Source organism: Ammodytes marinus (assembly GCF_949987685.1).
Source record: "Ammodytes marinus genome assembly, chromosome: 2".
NCBI classification, from domain to species: Eukaryota; Metazoa; Chordata; class Actinopteri; order Uranoscopiformes; family Ammodytidae; genus Ammodytes; species Ammodytes marinus.
Genome location: NC_137231.1, coordinates 29972842 through 29994746, shown reverse-complemented (window position 1 = coordinate 29994746; position 21905 = coordinate 29972842). Strand labels below are relative to the sequence as shown.

General features: G+C 39.7%; 2 protein-coding genes across 4 annotated transcripts; both read right to left on the bottom strand.

Moving 5' to 3' along the window:
• Positions 1–2154: 2154 nt before the first annotated feature.
• On the bottom strand, positions 2155–7919 carry LOC307258639 (uncharacterized protein). 2 transcript variants are annotated; one of them, XM_080038264.1, is made up of 5 exons: positions 7830–7919; positions 4572–4703; positions 4091–4200; positions 3502–3744; positions 2155–2756 (listed from the first exon to the last, which is right to left on the bottom strand). In XM_080038264.1, exons 2-4 carry the CDS (start codon positions 4681–4683, stop codon positions 3505–3507), a joined length of 462 nt encoding a protein of 153 aa, XP_079894390.1. In that variant the 5' UTR covers positions 4684–4703; positions 7830–7919; the 3' UTR covers positions 2155–2756; positions 3502–3504. The 2 variants fall into 2 exon arrangements, with proteins under 2 accessions (XP_079894390.1, XP_079894391.1); XM_080038265.1 differs by having other exon boundaries at positions 2155–2753.
• A 5237-nt stretch (positions 7920–13156) lies between these two features.
• ckap2l (cytoskeleton associated protein 2-like) lies at positions 13157–20419 on the bottom strand. 2 transcript variants are annotated; one of them, XM_080042548.1, is made up of 9 exons: positions 20332–20419; positions 18306–18372; positions 18154–18208; positions 16820–18018; positions 16246–16441; positions 15500–15658; positions 14969–15029; positions 14218–14380; positions 13157–13684 (listed from the first exon to the last, which is right to left on the bottom strand). In XM_080042548.1, exons 1-9 carry the CDS (start codon positions 20369–20371, stop codon positions 13372–13374), a joined length of 2253 nt encoding a protein of 750 aa, XP_079898674.1. In that variant the 5' UTR covers positions 20372–20419; the 3' UTR covers positions 13157–13371. The 2 variants fall into 2 exon arrangements, with proteins under 2 accessions (XP_079898674.1, XP_079898673.1); XM_080042547.1 differs by lacking the exon at positions 20332–20419 and adding an exon at positions 18710–18801.
• Positions 20420–21905: the final 1486 nt, after the last annotated feature.

The window sequence follows — 21905 nt, the reverse complement described above, 5'->3', positions numbered from 1 at the left end:
CATGCAAAGCAGCTGACTGAGAGATCGTCTTTATGAAACGCGCACATTATGTAAGTGATCACTGTATGAATAAAGAGCGATTTAACATAAATAAACCGCTTACTTCACCTTTAAAATGGAAACAGAAAAGTCTTCAGACTTGATTTAAAAGAGCTGAGAGTTGCAGCAGACATCAAGTTTTCTGGTAGTTTGTTCCAGAGATTTGGTGCATAAAAACTAAAAGCTGCTTCTGCAGTAAATGTTTGACTAGAGAACAGTAGGGCCTGGCGCTTGTCCAGCCGCATGCCTGACAGTGTGTTTACAACAGGGAAAACATTTTTAACAATTGATACATCTTGTGACTGCATCATTCTTCACGGAGATGAATGATGGTTTGGATATTTGCCAGCAAAAACAAACCTTTTCAGTTGCTGTTGAGAGTGACAATGAATCTGATATTCAGTTCCTGTAAGCGCTATCAACCCAACCTTTCAGAAGAACTGATAAGAACTCTCAATCAAACAATGACTCCTACAGACTGGAGACTCATGTTTAAACTCTGTGACAAAACAGAAGCTGATAATTGTCTTGTGGTGTAGTAGTCAGAGCGTCCACCCCGAAGCCCTCAGTAGCAGCAGACCACTGCAGGTTCGAATCCGGCACGTAGTCGTTCTCTCTCTCTCTCTCTCTCTCTCATGTCATTTTCCTCTCTGGCCCATTTAATCTCTGTCTCTTTTCAAACCTGTCTAATAAAGCATAAAAGTGCTGAGGGAGACAGAGAAGGAAGCGTGGGAGTAGTGTAGGGAATAGCAGAAGAATTTCCAAATATACGGATGCAGAGTTATTTTTTAGATTTTCTTAAAAAGCCTTTGTGATGCTTTGTACACATGTTAACATGCCTTACTCCTCTACACAACCAACCAAACACATTCACCCAATTTGGCACTGCAGGAATTAAAGCTGAGGTGGAGGATTTGGGGAGAAAATGGCAGTTGGGATAGAGATTTGAATTCAAATACCTCAACCGCTCCACTTGTTCTCTTTGGTCCCTCCCCTATGGTCCCTCCCCTGACACGCTCTACACCAGGGGTCCCCAAACTACGGCCCGCGGGCCAAATGCGGCCCGCGGCCTGCTTTTTATTGGCCCGCGGCCGATTTTAAAAAGACAATGTAATATGGCCCTTTGAATTTTTATTTTTTTTATTTTTTGCATTTCTTAGTTAACCCACTAGTGCAGGGGTGTCAAACACTGATTGATTGGCCCGTGGCACATTTTAAAAATATAATGTAATATGGCGCTTTTAATTTTTAAATAATTTAAATGCACTCATTATATTACAGAGAAATATGTCCCATAAAAGAAAATGAGCAACAAGCCCATCCCAGAGGACCCTGCATAATATTTTATTTTAAATTAATATTATTATGGAAAATCTATGCGTCCTTCTCCAATAGCTTCTAATTCATCTGACACAGTGTCTCCATTTTTTTTTCATACAAAATTCTTCAGATTTAGCCTCTTAATTTCCCTCTCAAAGTGCACCAGATTCATGCATTTCGCTTTAAAAACTTTAAAAAATCTCCCGGGGGGGCATACCCCCGGACCCCCCTAGGAGGGTCGGGACCTCGGCTGGATACTATCTTCACCCTGCTGGACATTGGACGCAAAGGCAGAAAACACTGGGTGTATCATTGGCATATAAACAAGAGGGGAAATGTGTCTGTTTAATGTGCAAGGAAAGTGTTGCCGTGAAGAAGGATTACAATTTACAAAGACACTATGAAACTAAACATCAGAGCAGCTACATGTCCTGATAAATGTGTTATTTTTGCAAAGTGGCCCGGCCCTTCGTAGATTTTTCTGTATGTGGCCCTCAGTGAAAAAAGTTTGGGGACCCCTGCTCTACACCAACAAAGTCGTGCCAAAGTGAATGGACAGTCCCAACAGCCAATAAGAACAGAGAATCGGAGACTCACTCTGATTGGTCAAAGTGTACAGCTCATGTTAACTTTGACCAATCAGAAATCATATACCCCAGCTTTAACATTGTTTTTTCAAGCATCACTTTTGCGTATTTTGGCTGTTTTTCTTCCATAACATGTCTTATTTCACAGTATTATAAATGAAAAGTCAAAAATGTACATTCACTTGTTTATTTTTATAAAGCTGGTCTGTTTGCATCTGTATATTTCAGACTATGAAACCGTCTATAACCGCCATTATCTCAACATTAGCTCAACTTTTTTTAAACTTTAAATACATTAGTTTGTAAAACAAACAAAAAAAGATAATAATAATACATTGGATTCATAAACATACATACACAAGTTTCACAAAATGTTTCACAAAAAGAAATATATAGGTATATATACATATATAAACAGTATATATATATATACTTAAATACTAGAATATCAAAAGCATTTAAGGAACATGTCACATTAAATGTTTAGAAAGGTTAACCATGTGGAGTAGAAGGCCTAGCTATTCAGCCTTTGGAAACAGTAAAATGTATTCTAAGGCTCAGAAGGTCTGCAGAGATACATTGAGTTTGAAAGACAGGTTTGACCGTATTCACCAGCAGGACACTATCACATTAAAGTAAGGGATATTTATGTATAAATTGTCTTTTTCCAAGTCCCTCAGCTACAACAATAAGACACTTAGAAACCCAAGAATGACCAAGTGATATGATTGGTCCAGAGCTGGAGCAGATCTGGTGCAGAATGCAGAAGGAAGTACGGACATCTTGGGTTGAGCATTTGTACAACGTCTGCTGAAAGAAACCAACACAGAGAAGGTTACAGTAGATTAATAAAGGCATGATATTGAATCAGACTTGAGTAGTCCACAGAAAAAATACAATGTACAGATCTTTAAAATGCATTTTCTGAATGTTTTTGAAAACAAAATGCATCTTCAATCACACATTTTATGAACAAGTCCTTCAGTAATAACCTTTTAGAATAGTGTTAAGAATGAATGTGGATAGTTGATGTTTGAGAAGTTGAGATGTTTGAGGATTGAAAAAAACTAATGTTGAGATAATGGCCGTTAAAGATGGTTGTATAGGAGAAATATACAGACATGGTTTAGTAAAATAAAGACTTAAATTTACATTTTGGACTTTGTATTTATACTGAAAGAAGACATGTTATGGAAGGAAAATAGCCAAAAAGTTTCAAATGTACCAGGGCTTTGCCTGCCATGTATTGTCAGTAAACCAGTTTGGTTCAGCTGAATCTCCTTCATGTATTGTCAGTAAACCAGTTTGGTTCAGCTGAATCTCCTTCATAATTGTTCATGATCTATCAAAGCAATAGATAGGCTATACGTTTGACATTATACAGTAAAAGTAGCGTGTTAAAAAATAGCTCAGGTAGAAATGTAAAGTATTGAGCTATTATTCCACACAGTGTAGACATATTGTACTTTTTATGGGGAAACATTTTCAGAAGAGGTAAAAAGTAAGGTAAAATGCTAAATAACTTCAGTTAGAATACATTTAAAAAAAAACATACCTCTTATCCTTTTGTTACGTCTGTCACATGAGCACACTCCTCTATGCTGGCTCCCAGGACAAAGACCAGTGTCTTCTTGCTGCCCGGCCTGGTCTCTATTTTGAGGTACTGCATGTTGACCACAGACTTCAGGCCATAATGATCAGACCCCGCCACGTCCTCCTTCACAAACCAGCACTCAGGTGTCTTATCAGGTGTCATATCAGGTGTCATATCAGGTGTCGTGGGGGTAATGTTTGTCACCTGGTGAAAAACACAGTATTCAGCCAAGTGGTTTAATCTCATTTTAAGGCAGAAATAAACTGTATTATCAACTTTTTTTTAAATTTTGTGAAAAATAGTATTTCCTTATTTGTGAAACCAATACTGAAGTAGTTGGCTTTTAAATCTGTCGTAATGTATACACACACACACATACACACACACACACACACACACACACACACACACACACACACACACACACACACAGAAACACAGAACACACACACACACACACACACACACACACACACACACACACACACACACACACACACACACACACACACACACACACACATATGTAAAGTTAAAGGTTGGTGTTTACCGTCAGAGATTTTTTATCCTCATCCACCTTTAGGAAAAGAGAGGAATGGAACTGGAAAGCCAGCTGGGTTCTCTGGCCTTGTACACGTGTGTGTATGTACACCGTAGGTGCTGAGGACACAAGAAAGACATGTTTACTTTGTGTGAATAATCATAATTATAATATATTTATCTAATATTTATTTATATAGTTCTCATCAAAATAAAGTTACAAAGTGCTTCACAAAACAAGCAAAGAACGTTTGAAACATAACATACAGTAGAAAGGAAATAAAAGACAGCCATATAAGAATAAGAGAACCACAAAAAAGAATGAAAAGTGTCAGAACCCATAAAGACTATAACTGATTAAATAAGGGAAGGTGTGATAAAGGTGTATTTAATCTTTAGGACATAAACATCAATGGGGCTTACAATTGGGACCTTTGCAAAACAAAACCCGTTGTTGTGAAATAGTCGTGGACATTAGAAAACGGTTGTACCTTCTTGTTTTGCATTTTGCACATCGACAGCACACAGTTTTGACTTCTTGACCGTCACATATTTCCCTCCCTTGACCTTCAGAACACGTTGACGGACATCTGCAGGAAGCATTTTGTTTTATCAATGGCTCTCTGTCATGAGGAGAGAAGAACAGATAGAAAGAGTAAGATACACAGGAGGCTTAATGAACGTCATCACTGTCCAATTTGAATTTGAAATTTTGTGGTGAAACTCTACACTCACTGTCACAGGGATCCAAACAAATTTCCTGACACCTGAGTGGTTACTACTGTATGTGTTTGTGCTGACAAAAATTCTGGTGTTAATATACAGCCTAGCCTTTGTAAATGGGCATGTCGCTCACTACTGTTTGTCCCTTTTTTTCCCTTTTTTTTTTTTGCAAACCCGTTTACAGAGCCTAGGCTGTGTATTAAAACTAGATTTGTTTTAATGATTTGGATCAGATGTGTATATGAGTCATTACTTTGGTCGCTATCACAGCAGGGATAGGAATAATCAGGCAGAAAAAAAATATTTGACAAATTGTGAAATACGATGCTCATGCTGTGTTTTTGAATGGGGAGCTGACAGACACTCGACCAAGAGCTTATAGATTGCTCTTGCAACAGACAGACAGACAGACAGACAGACAGTGGCATGCACATGTAGACACCAAGTGGTGCCTGAGCACCTGCCCTTTGCCCCCTGGACCAATCAAGTGTACTTACATTTTTTTTTTTTTAGCAGTGTATCTTGCCCATGCTGACATGACCATCTATAAATACTTGATGATTAAATACATGTTATAACAATGCCCCGATTAATAAAAAATAAATAATTTTTTTTTCCAAACATGTACATTTTTTCTTTCTGCTTTTAGGTAATTCTGTGTCTCCAAATTATTCCAGCAAATAGTACTAAATAGCCCACATTGACACAGGTGATTAGCCTTAGTTTTCTTTTCAAGTGCACCAGATTGATGAATTTTACTTTAAAAGGTTAAAATGTTTCTTCCGGGGGACCCCCCTAGAAGGTTCAGGGTCCCAAACACAGTCTCCTAAATTCCTGTGAGAAACACTGTATGTGTGGCCGGGTATTAAAAGTCATTAGGCCAGGGGGGGTTTTGTACAAGTATCCTTAAAATGATTTGGTCATTCAACGATAGAATATATTGTGCCCTTTTTTTGCACTGAGCACCTGCCCCCCAACATGTCTGTGCACGTCACTGCAGACACACACACACACACACACACACACACACACACACACACACACACACACACACACACACACACACACACACACACACACACACACACACACACACACACACACACAGGAAATGAAAGTGACATTTTGAGGAACAATGTGCTGTTTAGGAATGGTGATATGAAAACCATAGGAGTGCAAGTTACAGATAAGGCTGATAGAGTTTTTCATGCTTATTATGGACTAAATGGCATAGACCAATGTTTGTTTGAATCACAAAGAAAAAAAAAAAAAAAAAAAAAGGTGTGATAAATTTCAGGTGCACTGCTGCGACCAGGCACATTTCACAGATATTTAGGCGCATGTGCACCCAAAACATAGGCACAATGGAGCCCTGCTCTGTTGTGTTAACCCCAGCTACTTGTCTTCCAACGTCTGCAGACGGTGACCTACATGAATAAGTTGCTGCAATAACAGAAGTCTGCTCCCCAGTGCCAGACCTGCAAGACACACCGCCACCAAATGATAAACTGGAAATGGAGTTGGCGGTAAACACAGCCTAGAGGGCCACATGGATCCATGCCAGCCCCTGCAAGAATGTACTAGTAGACCTCTACCAGTACATGATGCAACCAACCAGAAGACCCTGGCACCCCTTCAGACCCTGGCACCCCTTCAGGCCCTGTGGCTGTGGACTGAGAGGATTGTGTTCTGCTTCTCATCAGTGTCGTCATTGTGCTACCGATCCGATAGCCTTGTTTCCACTGAGCGGTACAGTTTGGTTTGTTCCGGCACAGCAAGCAGTTATTGGCGTGTTCTACTATCAAAAGTTGGGCAACTTAACTTAATACCTGAACCATGGCAGGAAAACAACACTGGTATCACTGGATTTGAGCACACTTGCATCAATGCCCATGCAACACCACCTGTCTAAGGTGATTCACACAGTATAAAACAGTTTGGATTTTTTTTTTAAAGTCTGTATTTTTTTTTCCGTAGGGTCTGCCCCAGGGCAGCTGTGGCTACTCTCGTAGTTTACCACCACCGGTATGACTGTGTGTGAACGAATTGAACCAGGAACCCTGTAAAGCGTCTTTGAGTGCCTAGGCAATAAAGCGCTATATAAAACCTATCAATTATTATTATTATTATTATTATTATTAAAGTTTCTATTTCTTAATTTACACTTTCTGATTACTTTATTTATTATTTGTGATTGTGTGTTATATTTACATTAATATCTGATGTATTTATCAATGATTCTGTGAGCATAAAAAAGGCTCAGAGAGATGGATTGCGGTGGGAAGATGCATAAACTCCTCCTTAAACTGTGTGTTACTGATCTTTCAACTTTGCATGCTCTCTATCCAATGAACCCAGGGGTAAACATACTGCAGATACCAAATCAACAAATAATTAACATCTGAACTGAAAATATGTGCTTAATATTTTGAATCATATTAGATTAGTAGCCTGCTCTGACCGTAGAAAAACATCTCTGTGATGCAACAGATCTATTTTAATTAGGAATCGATCTGCTGGTTATTCGCTTAAAACATTCTAAAACATGATAAAATAGTGAGAAATGTCCGTCACAACCATTACAGCTCAATATTACACCTTCAAATGTTCTCTCTGCCTGTAAGTCCAGAACCGCAATAGTGTTAACTGTGATTTGAGACAATAATTAAACTCCTTATCAACACTGGTTAGTTAGTTAATATTCCTGGCAGCATTTTTTAAGTTCGACATGGACCATGAATGAATATGAATCATAGGTTTGGAGATAAGGCCAGGACAATGCCCCAAGTTTTCCAGTGATAGGCTACTATTGACAGAATGGAAAGTAGATTCCTCTCTTAAACTTTCCCTGTATATGCTATTACACTCCTAAGCATCATACTAGTGTTAAAAGAGTCACATAAAGTCGTGCACTATTATTACATTTGCCATAAACAGGTGAAACCATACAATGCCAAATCCTGGCTATTACCATCGAAGTGCAATGCAAAAAGCGAATGTGCAGGTTTGGAATAAGTGTGACTTACCCGCAGCAAGTGAGAAAGTCTTGCGAAGTTTTTGGAGCGGCGCCTGTGTAGTATCTGATGGTGCCGTGCGTGCGCTCCTCAGACTGCAGCAGTGACTGGGGGGTAAGCCTTATTTAAAGAGACGCTGAACTACGTAGCGCTACGGATGGGCGTTGAGCCATGTGCATGGGACCGAGGAGGGAAAGGGATGGACCATATAGAAATAAACTATTACCGGAATGAAAAAACTTTAGATCGAGTTTATTGACCTATGGATAACCCGTTACTGCACTTCATATGAAAACACTGTCATGGAGGGAAATTCACAAACTCATGCTGGTTCATCTTTTTCATGAAGATATCCATTTTGACTAATTTTCCTTATCGTACCTTAGTGTGGCCAAATGCATGAGGCCAAAGTTAAGAATAAAGGCGCTGAAAATGTACAAGAAAGAAAGTCTGCAATTTGTCTGGAAATTCAACAGACACGACCAGATTAACACACGATGAACTGTTGACCCCTCTTCGTTATATTTTCTTCTAGAAGTTAGGCAGCAGTGTTAGGGAAGGCTAAACGCATAGTTGTGCAAGCTTACAGTTCGCCTACTTCACAGTGGGTAACAGGGCTGGACTGGCCATCGGGCGTACCGGCATTTTGGGCCAGGTCCATAAAAAAAATTAAAAAAAAAATTAAATATAATAGGGGAGAGTGGCCTAAGTTGTGCATTTTGGAAGTTGTGCCACCCCTTGTTTCTAGAAAACCGTGGAAGAAATTGGAAATGTGACCACATATTTAAGAAGAGCCATCCATTTGACTCATCCTGTAAAGAAGGGAGACACAAGGAATAAGATATAAGCACATTTAAGCTCAAAAAACTGTGTTTTGCCTTTCAAAGTAAAATTTCCATGATCAAGGTTTTTTGATTATTGTGTCTGAACAATTATAGACAAGTTTGAAAACATTTGACACATGTTTTAGTGCTTTGGTATGCTACATTTTGAGTCTATACAGTTAGCACGATGTCAGCCCTAAACTGCTGCATCATGCTTATTATCCAAAATTCTGGGGATGGGGTGATTTGTGCCAGAGGGCCTGGGTGAGTTATAAGTAAGTAAGTAAGTAAAATGTATTTATAAAAGCACATTTATGACAGTTTGCACTGTCCAAAGTGCTGTACATAGTGCATTCAGTAGGTAAACAATGAAGGTAAAATAACAATAACCAAAATAAAAGACGTAAAGCCCATAGATCCACACAAACACAGATAGTAGTGCAGAGGTAAGATAGTTAATGGGGAGGAAACACCAGGTTGTACATATGGGTTTTGAGCCTTGCTTTAAAGGCAGAAATGTAGAGGGAATCACATTTGTCAGGTGGCAGTTGGTTCCACAAGCACGGAGCAACTAGTGCAAAGTACATTTCTGAGAGTTGTGCCAGTGGCATGGCTGTATACGCTGGTCACCAAAAGAAAGTGATTGTCTACAGTAGCTCAGAAGAGACTGACATCTCAATTCCACTTCACGACACCACTGATGAGAGTTCAGATGGCCAGAAAAATGATGATGGTGACTTTGTCATTGTGAGCTTTGCAGGTAAAACCATTAGATCTGCTAGGCCTTGTTTGAGAAAATTTTCCTTCAATCTTTGTCAACTATTTACTTTATTTACTTTAAATACACCTTAAATAAGTAACTGTCTTATGGATTTGTCTTGCATTACAGTTTATAAGATATATAGCAATGGCACAATTTACCCCATGGTATTCTCTCCAACTGCACAACTTACACCACACCGGGGGCAAGTTGTGCAACAAGACAACTTTTTTTCCGAAAGCTGTATTTCTTCAACAGTTTTCCAGATCCAAAGTTTGTATTGCCAGGGATGCACAACACCCTGAAATATATGAACATATTTGAGTTGGAGACTTTACTGTCAAGGCCTCACTTTAAAGTCACTTTGAGTAAAAAGTTGCACAACTTAGGCCACTCTCCCCTATATGTATTAAAACAAAAATTGGAAAAACATTAAAAACAATAACTAAATTTTTTTCACAGGTGAGCGGACAATCCAGCTTCCTGATGCATGAATTCAATGTTTAAAATGTTCTCACTTGATGTTTTTGCATTTTTTATTAATTCATATTTTAAATATCTTTGTGCTAAGGCAACATCCGTGGAAAAAAACAGCACTGTGCTGTTTATTTTTGTATGTAATATTCATCTCTGATTTCGTAACCATAAGTTAATCAGGATCCTCTGATGCAGGCTGCAGTGTGAGATAAGACACACATTCCTGACTCAGTTCAAAACAAACTACCCCTTTTTGTTTACTAGAGAAAAATAGGATAGAAAATTGTCATCATAACAAACACTTTGATTTTCTGATGAAACGGGTTTCATCATTTGAGATCACAATCTAACTGGTTTTGTCAATGAATCACTGTTGTTGGATTACTTTAAAACACATGTTTACGGGACAGCCTATTTCTTCATTGATTTTGTTTTCTGTAGAAGGTAAGCTATCTTATCGATCTAAAAGGAAATGTACCAAGGAAAACAGGAATACAAATGTATTTTTCCATGTCTTTAAAGGGCTTCCATATGTGAATGTATTACAACCAACCTCACAAGTCCTTTAAAAAGAAAAAGAAAGAAAAAAGCTCCCCCCATAGGCCTTTCACACCAAAATGAACCAAGAGTCAGTTCCAGGCTGGTGTTGGGGTCAGTTCAAAACTGGTTACAGCCTTATCCCAGTTATGAACCGGTTGGTTTCACATCGACCGGAGACAGCCATGGAGCCGGCAGAGAGCAACGTCATGACGTCACTGTAAACGTGTGTGTACGTCATCCGACGCCGCTGCTCTTGTGGCTAACGCTAAAGCTACCGCTAGCTTTAAGCACAACAACAGCGGCGAATACGTCTTATTTTTACACTTGTTGGCTCTCGCTTTGCTTTCTTTAGCAAACAGGACCCATACAGCGTATTCTCGCCGGTCAATTTGATCGCTACGTTCGGTAATTATGTTATGTTTACGTCTCGTAGTAGCGGTGTTTTTAAATATGGCGGGCATGAGGTTTGAGTTGCTCTGGTTGGTCAGGATAATCCCTCCCCCAACCGTTCGCGCAAGCAGTTCTTATCAAACCCTGCTCAATCCTGGGGTATGAGTTCCCCCGGTTTTTACGGCCCGGAGCAGGCTCTCTGGCGGTGTGAAACCAAAACACTGGCTCTAACTCCGAACAAGCCCAGAACTAGCGCCGATTTTGCGGCGGTGTGAAAGGCCTACCAGTGGCGAACAGGGGCAGTGGATCCGCAACTTCTGTTGGTCCGGAGGCAGAGACATGTTTCTTACTGAACAAAGTCCCTCAAAATGCACAATTAATGTGCAATATAGTGTTTTACAGCCTATTCTAAGATATTAATACATTGAAATATACTCAATAAATACATGTTCTAAATGTCCTTTATATATTTGGATTTCACTATATTATACTTGATTCCCACATATAAAATGTTTGCACTTTTTATGTATTTGTCTTATTTTGTGCCAGCGACATATGCCTTATTGCCAAAGACTCCACCTGTATTTGTTGTGCATATGATAAAGATACTCGAACTTGGAACTTGACTAGATCTATGGCATTGTTAGTATACAACCTCTCATCTGTATGGATATACTGTATGAACAGGTTTTATAAAAATAAATATATTACAAGTGGGATCAATAGTGTAATATATAAGATTTCAATATTATCATAAGGTTGCATTATATTGATTTTTATTTTTTTTAAATATTTTTTGGGCATTTTTATGCTTTATTGATAGTGCAGAGAGACAGAGGTGAAATGGGGCAGAGAGGTGAGTGACATGCAGAGAACGACCGCGGGCAGGAATCGAACCCGGGTCTGCTGCTGGGCCTGGCCCGGGGGGGGGGGGGGGGGGACGCCCTACCAACTGAGCTAAGGGCGCCCCCATTATATTGATTCTTAAGTTCACGTTCTTTAATGAATGCATCCATGATAGTATATTGCTTTTAATGACTGAATGCTTAATTCAATGAATACCTAAGATCTTAAAATACTTGTTTAAACATCGAAAAATTTCTCCATTTGCCATAACATGATGATAGAATTTACAAATAAGATAACAGAGAAATATTCATATTACTATTCTGATCTTGGTAACAGACATATGTCCCATCCCTAAAACCTTTGTACACTTTTAGTCTTTTCTGTTTAAGGGAAATCTCAAAGCCATTTAATTCCCTGTTAAAGGCAAAAGTGCTTATTCAGATTTAGGGACTTTTTGTAACCTAAAATAGAATCCATATAAATTGTTCCCCAGTTGAAAGAGGAAGAACTTCACTGACTTGCAACGACCGAGCCCTGACCTCAATTTTGGATGAACTGAATTGAATGTGTGTCAAAGTTTGGGCTATAGAGTGATGGTTATAACAACAGATCTTTGTTAAGAATTGTCTCAGTCATTACTGCACAAAAAATAAAAATACAAAAAATAAAAATTAAGATTAGGTCTTTAAAGATAGGGCTCTCAGATATTAACAGTATAGCAACAACAATTGTGGGAAAAAAGCAGGTTTTCTCTTCTTAAAACCCATTTTTAGTCTGGCTTTGTGTGATGTTGGCTATTACCATTTTCATATTTTTATTGTTTTATCTGATTTTTTTCCACTTTTTTGAAGTACAATTAGTCTTTTTATTTATTGTAGTCCTGTAATGTTTTCAAATGTCTTGCCTTCTCACTGCTTAAACTGTTTTAATGTAACTTTGCCTCTGCCTGGCCCTTCTGATTACTATGTATTAGCTGTGACAGCACTTTGTAAACTCTGATTTTAAAGGTGCCATATAAATAAAGTTGTGTTATACTGTACAATATTACATAATGCACACTCAGCCAATAGCAGGTTATAATTAACAAGTATTTTTTGTATTGTCACATCACTACATGTCACTTGATAGGTGTGTCAGAGTTTCATGTGAAAGTCATATTCTATGTTTCACCAGCTTCTTATGAATTCCCTGTTTGTGATGAAATTCTAGTTTGCTGTCACAATCAGTATCAAGTGGTGATGCATTTAAATACAGTGAGAAAAACTAAACAAAAATAATTCTGACTATTTTCTATAACCGCTCTGATGTGTGTTTGTGTATTTCTTTTGATTGAAGCTGTAGTGTATGGAGACAACATGCCGAGTACATACACAGTCTATAAAATATAAAGGATCAAAAAGCATTTATTTTACATTCCTATGTACAGTACATTATTATAAAGGAATAAAATAATACAGAAAGGATCAACACAATAACACTCCTTTTTTAAAACAGGCGTAAGAACTACTTTCCAACTTTATAAAAAAAAACTCATAACTAAAAATGCCAGGTTCCATATTTACAAGTATAAAATATTTCCCCTTCTCTTCAAGGAAAAGGGTGAAATCTGGTAACAAAACAGTCATCAAATACATTTGCGGCGACAGGGACAAGCGTTGAATCAGAATAGTTTCCATTGCTACAACCTAATGGAGACTAAAGTTAGCCGCTACAGCTAAACGTCTTCATCGCAGAAAAGCTTGACGAACACCTTGTCCTGAAGGGCCTCGTTCTCTCTGTAAACGTACAGTGTGTTGTTGTCGGCCTCAGACGGGCTGGTTTCTACGCCCTGCTGCTCTGGGCTTCCCTCTGCCTTCTCCTCTGAGATGAGGTCGTCGTAGGAGGCCACACACAGGTCGTGGTCCTGCAGAGAGGTCGGGTATCGGAGGGACGACCTCTCGATTCTCACCGAGCGTCTCACCGGCGTGAAGAAACGGACCTCCTGGCCGTTCACACGCCTCGGTTCCTTCTGTTGGCTTGGAGGGCCGCTGAAGGAAAAAAGAAAAGAAAAAATCAATCAGACTTAATTCTTAACTGTATATCAAGCCTCTACGGTCCGCTTTAAGCAAACCCTGGTTCGTTTCTGTGGATAGTCTGGTTGGTTTTGGGTGGTGTGAAAGCTCAATTATTGACCCTACGGTTCGCCTGAAAACAAACATGGGTCTCGATTTGCTTGCACGTGAACCCTGGTGTGGTTCATTTGAGGTGTGAAAGCAAATCAGACAAAATATAGAAAGTGAACCAAAAGTAAAACAGTGCATTGTGGGTAGAAGGAGACTCCACATCGCTCACTGGGAATCAACATTGGAATGAGGCAAGTTTGAATGATGTTTTGTTGACATACAGTATGTGTTCCAATGAAGAGGTGGAAGCCCAACTGAAATATCAAGATCACATAACACGTCCTCTTGTGGACAAACGTAAAAGCAACAACGTAGCAGAAACCCCTATAACAACCTATTTTGCATTAAAAACATTAAATATAAAGTCGGTGGAAGTTGTAATCGTGCCTCAAACATACCCAGGCGTCGCTGTGATCTTGTATTTGACCACGGATGAGTCTCCATTCTCCCCATAGATGAAAGCCCGGACAGGTTTAGGGGTCATCAGTGGGTTGCTGACGGCCTCGGGGCTGCTTTCTGCTGATGGAATTTCCTCCTCCTCTGTCTCATTTTTTTCTTGAGCTGAAAAAAACATTTAAAATAATCTGAGTTAGTCATTTAAAAAAAAAACATATCTGTGTAAGAATGAGGACTTTATTTAGATTACACTGTCCTAACTACGAAGTCAAGTAAACCTTAAAGCTGAATGTGTAAACTGTTTGGGTGGAACAAACTGGAACAAACAATTTGCCATAGCAATCTTACTATACATAAGCTAATTCTGAGCAACATTAGCATTTATTTATTATCTTTTCCGTGGCCTGCTGGTAAATGTACATCCAATATGAACTCTTCTTCAACGGTAAATATCACAGGCCGTGTGGAGTTGAATAACTGTGGGTTCAAACCTTTTACATGACATACATATAGTCATTTAACGCAATGTTGATATAAAGAATAGAATGATGATTAGCTGATTTTAACATGTAAACGTGTTAAATGGAGCATACCATTTTTTTGAGCAGTCATATTAAAGATATACAAGAGAACGATGACATGTCTGATAGGATAGAAATCTGTGCAATGTAAGCACTGGAATACAGTTACGTTCACGCCGTGACCTAGTGGTATAAAAACACAGTGGTTACCAAACCATGAATAATCAAATACCTTGGATCTCGTCCCTTTTCTTCAGGATCTCAAACACCACCGTCCGCAGCTCGTCCACCGGCTACAATAAAACACAATGGAATGGAAACGATTCATTATAGACTTAAACAATAGAGATCTTGGGAAATTTGAGGCAATATTAAGTTACAGCGCTGTCGATTTAGACAATATACAGCTCTGGAAAAAGTTAAGATACCAGTCTGGCTTTTTCTTAAATCTTTATCTCTACATAACTTATTGAAAATTCTCTTAATGACAAAAAATGTATTGGAATTTAGTAGAAATGTTGTCAGTAGTTTATATTATAAAACAAAAATGTTAATTCTACTCAAACATATGCCTAGAAAAAGGTAAAACGAGAGACACTGAACATTTGGAGTGGTCTCTCAATTTTTTTTCCAGAGCTGTAAAACTTGAACCAACCGAGCGAAGGAGGAATCAATATATTCTATGTTAAAAAACCACAAAGGGTACATTTACAAAACGACTCAATTAAATATTTCTAAAATTTCAATTTGACGGATATCTTACCTCCAGCACAACACCAACAGCCTCCTCAAACATGTGCAGGACGTCCAGGTTGCCCTCTTGCTCCATGAGGCGCGCCTGACAGATCCAGTATTTGGCAAACTTCCTGGAAACCGTGGGCAGCCGGGTGAGAACTTCCCTCACCTGGTCTGAAGGGCAGCCCTGTGTGAGTGAGGCAGAGGGGACAACTCAGACACTGAACAACATGGTAATCAGTATGCTCCAACTAAAGAGCTCTTGGTAGGGGCAAAACAGTGTCTTACATTGATTTCTCTCTCTTTACCAAAACTGACAATAGGTTGTAGTAAAAAAACAACAACTAAGAACACAGGGTTTGAACTTCTGTGTAGCTTTTTTTCATGGCTATTACTGCAATCCAATCTTTGGATATTGCACTGATCCAAATGTCATAGTCCTATGAAAGAATATCCCATTTTAAGACCATAGCTACTTGATATGGCCCACATCAAAAATCATTTTGTAATTTTTGTAAAACTATTTATTTTGCCTCCAACTTCCAGGATTCCAAAGGCGTATTTGTATAACCTTATAACCCCCAGATATTGGAATGGGAACTTAAAAATAGTGGATCTGTGCATCTCTACTATTTTACGCCCATTAAACAATGTCCATGCATATTTCTCACCTTTGAAATATGTCCACCACATAACTTCCAGTAAAATGGGGAAGGGCCAGAATAGGCCAGTGAAACAACAATAGCACATTTCCCCTCACACCAAAGCAAATACCTCTGTGATGAGCTTGATGCAGTCGGCCAGAGAGCTGTCCACAGCGGAAATGAGTGAGTGGGCGTCCTCCTCCTCCTTCATGGAGCTCCACCAGGGTTGGTGCACGGCCACACTGCGCCTCACCGCAGCTTTCACCGGCATCGGGGGACGTTTGTAGGAGATGCCCCTGGACTCACGCCATTCCTGCAATTTTCTCCTTGAAAGCAAACAATGAAACGGAAGGTACAGTTTAAAAAGTCAAGATATTATTTGATTTATTATTTTTTTCCGGCTGGGAATTTATTGGACAGCAAAGCAGGGTAAACTTGGGATATGGGATAAGTCTCAGGATGCCTTTGTCATTTTATTCTGGAGAAGCCATTATTGTTTCCAACTTAATGATCGAAGGGAAAGTAAATCTTTGTTCAACCAAACTTTTACATATTTCCCCACCTGTTGTTGTCATTTATGATCATCCAACAAAAAAAATTACTTTTCCATAAACATTGGAAGGTTCTTTGTAGGAGGTTTAACACTGTGCCATATCATAGTTTCATGCTACACATTAAGCTGTCATTGTTACAGTTCTACTTACATTCTTTCCTCCTGGACAGCAGTGAGTTTCTTCACCTCCGTTTGGGGAATGATCCGGACGGGGACCTTTGGCGTCTTTCCTGTGAAGCTGACGGTCCTGGACGGCTGTGGGACCGTCCATGACATCATCACTGGAGCGCTTGGTCGTCTTAAACCTGTCGGTGGCTGTGCTGCTTGAGGGGCATTCGCTGAACTGTGTGTCTTCCTGGTATCTGTCCCTTTAAAAGTCTTGGGTTTACCTCCTAGATCAGCCGTAGCGGGGCGCGCAACCCCGGCACTGAGCGCTCTGGAAGTGCACCTGCTCACGGGAGCCGAGGATGTTCGGGAAGTGACTTTACACGGTTGTTGTTGTTTTTTCTCCTCTTCACCCATGTTAGTTTTTGACATCCCTAGTCTTCCAGTTGGCTTACTAGAAGGTGCCGCTGTGCACTTTGAGGAGGTGGATGTAGATTTCAGTGCCCTCGGTTGATTCTTACAAGATGGCGGCTGTGAGAGTTTTCCCGGAAGTGGTTTAGAGTTTTGAACTTTAAGCGTAACTCTACTCTTCTCTTTGACAGGGTTTTTTAGAGACGTCGTAGGGAAGGTTTTCCTCTGAGTCATGGCAAACTTCTGGGAAAGAGAGACTGTTGACGAGGAGCTTGATCGCACCTTGTTAATAACAGAAGCAGTAGTGGTGGTGGAGTTCGCGGTTGTAGAAAAGGTTTGTGTTTCGTTTTCACCGCTCTCATCTCTCGGCTGAATCATTGCAGGAATGAGTCCCGTTTTGGTTTTGACCATGGGGCCCAGACTCATCCTGATACTGGAAGTCTTTACGGGACGGGACCAGGTAGCATTAGCAGCGCTACTGACTCTGCTGTTTGATTTTGTTGCAACTGTGCGAGTTGCATTTGAAGAGGAGGCTCTGCTTGAAGACTGTATCCCTGTGTTGGTCTTCTTTTTGAGATGGCTGCTGGCTGAATTCAGGTTGGATTTGGAGGAGACGACATTGTACGTCCTCGCGAGCAAAGGTTTTGGATTAGGTTTGGGCTTTGTCGGGCCATTGGTTGCAGTCAAGATGTTACCTTTTACATTTGCTTTGTCAGTGACACCGAATGCTTTTCTGGCCGGTTGTTTAGTGGAATGAGGAAACAGGGTTTGAATTTTTGTGCGTTCCAATCGGAATCCGTCAGTTGGGGCCTTGTTCTCTTTTTCCTTAACATTCTGTAAAAAATAAAAATAAATAATGGATTAATAGTAGCTCAGACCTCTGAATCACTACCTAAACGTCAGCTTGTTTGATGACTAAAATAACATTCTGACCCCTAGTAACACCAATTCTCTTCTGTTAACACCCACCTTTAGTGCAGATGTCACAGGCTTCTCATTCTGACAGTCATCGCGGAGGTACGGCCTGAGAAGTGAGATTTTGAGAATTGATTAACCCTAGACACGCTAAACAACATGTTAACACATTGTGAATTGTCATACCGAGAAAGTATTTTTCTTACCTGGGGTTGGGTTGTTTCAGCTTTCCTTTTGCCGCCAGGTATTCCATCAACTTCTGTTTACGCAGCTCTGTAACAACAAAACGCAGGAATTAAGCACATGTCACTCAAATGACTTCCCAGCATACTCAACGGTAAATTCCATAGACTCATAAGTAGTGTCTGGCCTGAAATCATTGAAGCATAAAGGCTTATTATCCAGCAACGCACTGCAGCCAATGAATGTGTGTGTGTGTGTGTGTGTGTGTGTGTGTGTGTGTGTGTACTGTAAATACACTAGTCTCAACCAAAACAAATCACAATCTCTCGATTCGGCTCCCCACACCGTCCTTGGCGCGGTGCTATCTCTTCTCTCTCCGGGATGTTTACGTGGAGAGACGCTCTACCCCCACCCTCCCATCACCTACTTCTCCTGTGAACTCTATCTGTGACCGGGCCCCGAGGCCGTCTCCACGGCTGTCTCATAACACCTGGCGCCTGTAGACTCCCACTACGTCTGGACAGAGATAGCTTCATGGAACACACACACACACGTAAACACATAGCACACAGTAACCCTGACTAATCAAGCCCTCTTGAATCCGTCCCCCTCTCCCTCCCTCGTTGCGGACCGGAAGCTGCGGGCGGGGCGCCTGCCGGCTGCGTACGCCCCCTGGTGCCTGGGCTGTGACACCTACCTTCCCATAAAGCCCTAACCCGTTCCTTTAATGTGCATTGTCTACGAGTCTTATTGTCTGTGGTGTTTATCATGTTGCTTATTTGTGCTAAGGTGGTTTTTCACTGATCACGCACTGCGCTCCCATAAGGAACGTAGTTCGAGATTTGCATTTTTTTGACCTATCTTTCCTGTTGTTCTCCTTTTCCTCCTATGAAAGAGGGGCGCGGCACCGCTGCGACCCTGCAGTTACACTATCTCCTGTCCACCCATGTTATTGTCACTGTCTTGTATGTTTCTTGGAGAGGTGTGTACTGAAAAGGCAAATTTCATTGTGCTGTAACGGTGCATATGACAATAAAGCTATCTATCTATCTATCTATTCATTGTTTATTCAGCACTGTTTACATAAAAAGATTAGTATCTTCTCTTTGGGTTAACTTCAGTGGGGGGAAAAAACAACTTTGAAATGTTACAGAGTATTTCATATAACATCGAGATTTTTATCATCCAACTGTAGCAGCAGCGATTGAGTCACACAAAATAAATTACATCATCATCACCAACAGTCCAGAATAAGACCCATGAACCTCAGAAACGTGCTGCCATCTAGCTGCTCGTTAGTGAAACAGTTTATACTGGACGAATTTTTTTCTTTTAATTGTTTTACTACTGTAGAAAATCGGGAATTTGGAAAGGGGGCTGCATACTAAAGCATGCACAAACGATTAGTTGGTAATTGGAAGACAAGAACAAACAACACATTTGATAAATAATACATCATTTGAATTAGCCTAAAAAACATCAAGTCTCTCGGGCTCATTTTGCTTTTTTTTCTGTTTTCTGGTTCATGTGCCATCTAATTTACATGCCTGGTTCCTACAGAAAGTTTTTTTGTTTTTATGATTTTCACTTCAGAAAAAGGGAAACATCTCATTACCCAGGTCCTGGCATTTTAAATTATAATTTGAGATAGATCTGCAGGAGGACGGTAGCCTGGGGAGTTTATTCTTACTCTCATAGTTATTACTAAACGTTTGTTATGCTTATTTTAGCTTGAGAACATTCACAAAACCAGTGAAAAGGCTGTTGGTCACAGTTTTCGGTGCAACACCTGTACAGAAACGGATTGTAGTGCCGTTGTTGTTCCCTCTATAGTTTATTTTTCTTTGTCATAAAAAACATCACTGTCTCTTCCTCGTGGTGCTGTCCGTCACAAATATAACTCAAACAAAGCGGTTAATATCTGTTCATTTATTAGATTTCGACATGAAAAACCGTTAATCAGTTATCAACGTGAATTCTTGCTGTGTAGCGTTAGCATGAGCTAGCTTAATGGCTAGCTGTTTATTCGAATTAAACAAGCTCGCTAACCTTTTCTGGACATTTTCGTTACGGTTTCTCCTTCGTCCATGGCTACGCGGATTCAATTCGTTCTTTCGACTATATCAAGACAAGTTATGAAATAAATTCCTTGTTATTTCTAGGTTAACGAATAACGATACGTTAACTCCATAACAACTGCTGAGCTCGCTCGCGCATCCGGGTTTAAAATTACCGCTGAACGGCCTCCTCTTCTCTGATTGGACGATTTGAAATTTTTAAAACAGAACGCATGCGCATAAACCCTGCGCTGATTGGAGCAGAGAATGTAAACAAAAGGAAGATAGATAGATAGATAGATAGATAGATAGATAGATAGATAGATAGATAGATAGATAGATAGATAGATAGATAGATAGATAGATAGATAGATAGATAGATAGATAGATAGATAGATAGATAGATAGATAGATAGATAGATAGATAGATAGATAGATAAAGCCTTTTGTTTTCATATTGCTAAATCACTTTGGCATGTAGGCTACATTGCAAATGTGTTGTTATTCCGTTCTTAGTGTGTTTATTATCAATAGGCTATAATACTATGAAACATAGGCCTATCAAAAATGAGGGAGTAGCCTACACAGTATCAGGCTACACAACTGCAACTAACTAGAGGCATAGCTAGAATTGTCTTTGCATGACAGTCAACGGGACACTTGTTTTTTGGTGTTTCTCTTTTCCTTTGTTTTTTTTTTCATTTTCTACTGAATGCTGGTGTACTCCACCTTACTCTTTCTATTTTCAGCTTTTTAAGTGCATCTAACTATTTTTGTCTCCAGATGATATAATGAAGATGATCAGGAATGCCTGTGGCGCTATGAAGATGTTGACGGTGATGATGATGTGATGAAGATTATTTTGCATGCGTTTCTATCATAGATAGTATATAACAATGTTTCTATGGGGCTCTATAGTTTTCAGTGCAGCTGACAGAGGCATTTTAAAGAGGCATTCTCTCGAGGATAAATAAAAGTTAAATGAAAATGAAAAATGAAAGAGTGAACGATCTCCAGCAGGGGGCGCAGTCACACAAGGTAGAGATCAGACACACACTTTTAGAGGGAGGCAGTTTGATGCATGCAACGCAACTGCACAATTTGATTTTAGTGTGAAATCTAACAGGCAATCCATTCAGAGACAAAAGCAGTTTTTTAGTAGTAGCTTCCATTATAATTATTGATGAGAGCTGCACAATTATGACCAAAATGAGCATCCTGAGATTAGCCTACAGTTTGATTATTTACAGTTTGACGTCATGATCAAGATGGTGATATATTATTGTTATCCTCAGTGATTCTGGGGAACAAAAATCCCTCACCTTTATATCGGAAACTGGTTCCAGACACTTTTCAACATTTTTAACTAAATGGAATGTAGCCTATCAATAGCACTGATTCATTATTGATAGAAGTAACTGGGGACATACATTAAACTTTTGTTTGTGCTGACGGGTTGTTTCACATCGGACAGTTATGAACAAACAGAAACAAGTAGCAGCTCCACCTAAATAGCCTACATGTTCAAGAGTTGTGAAATTATTGCTGCAATGGGATCATAAAGAT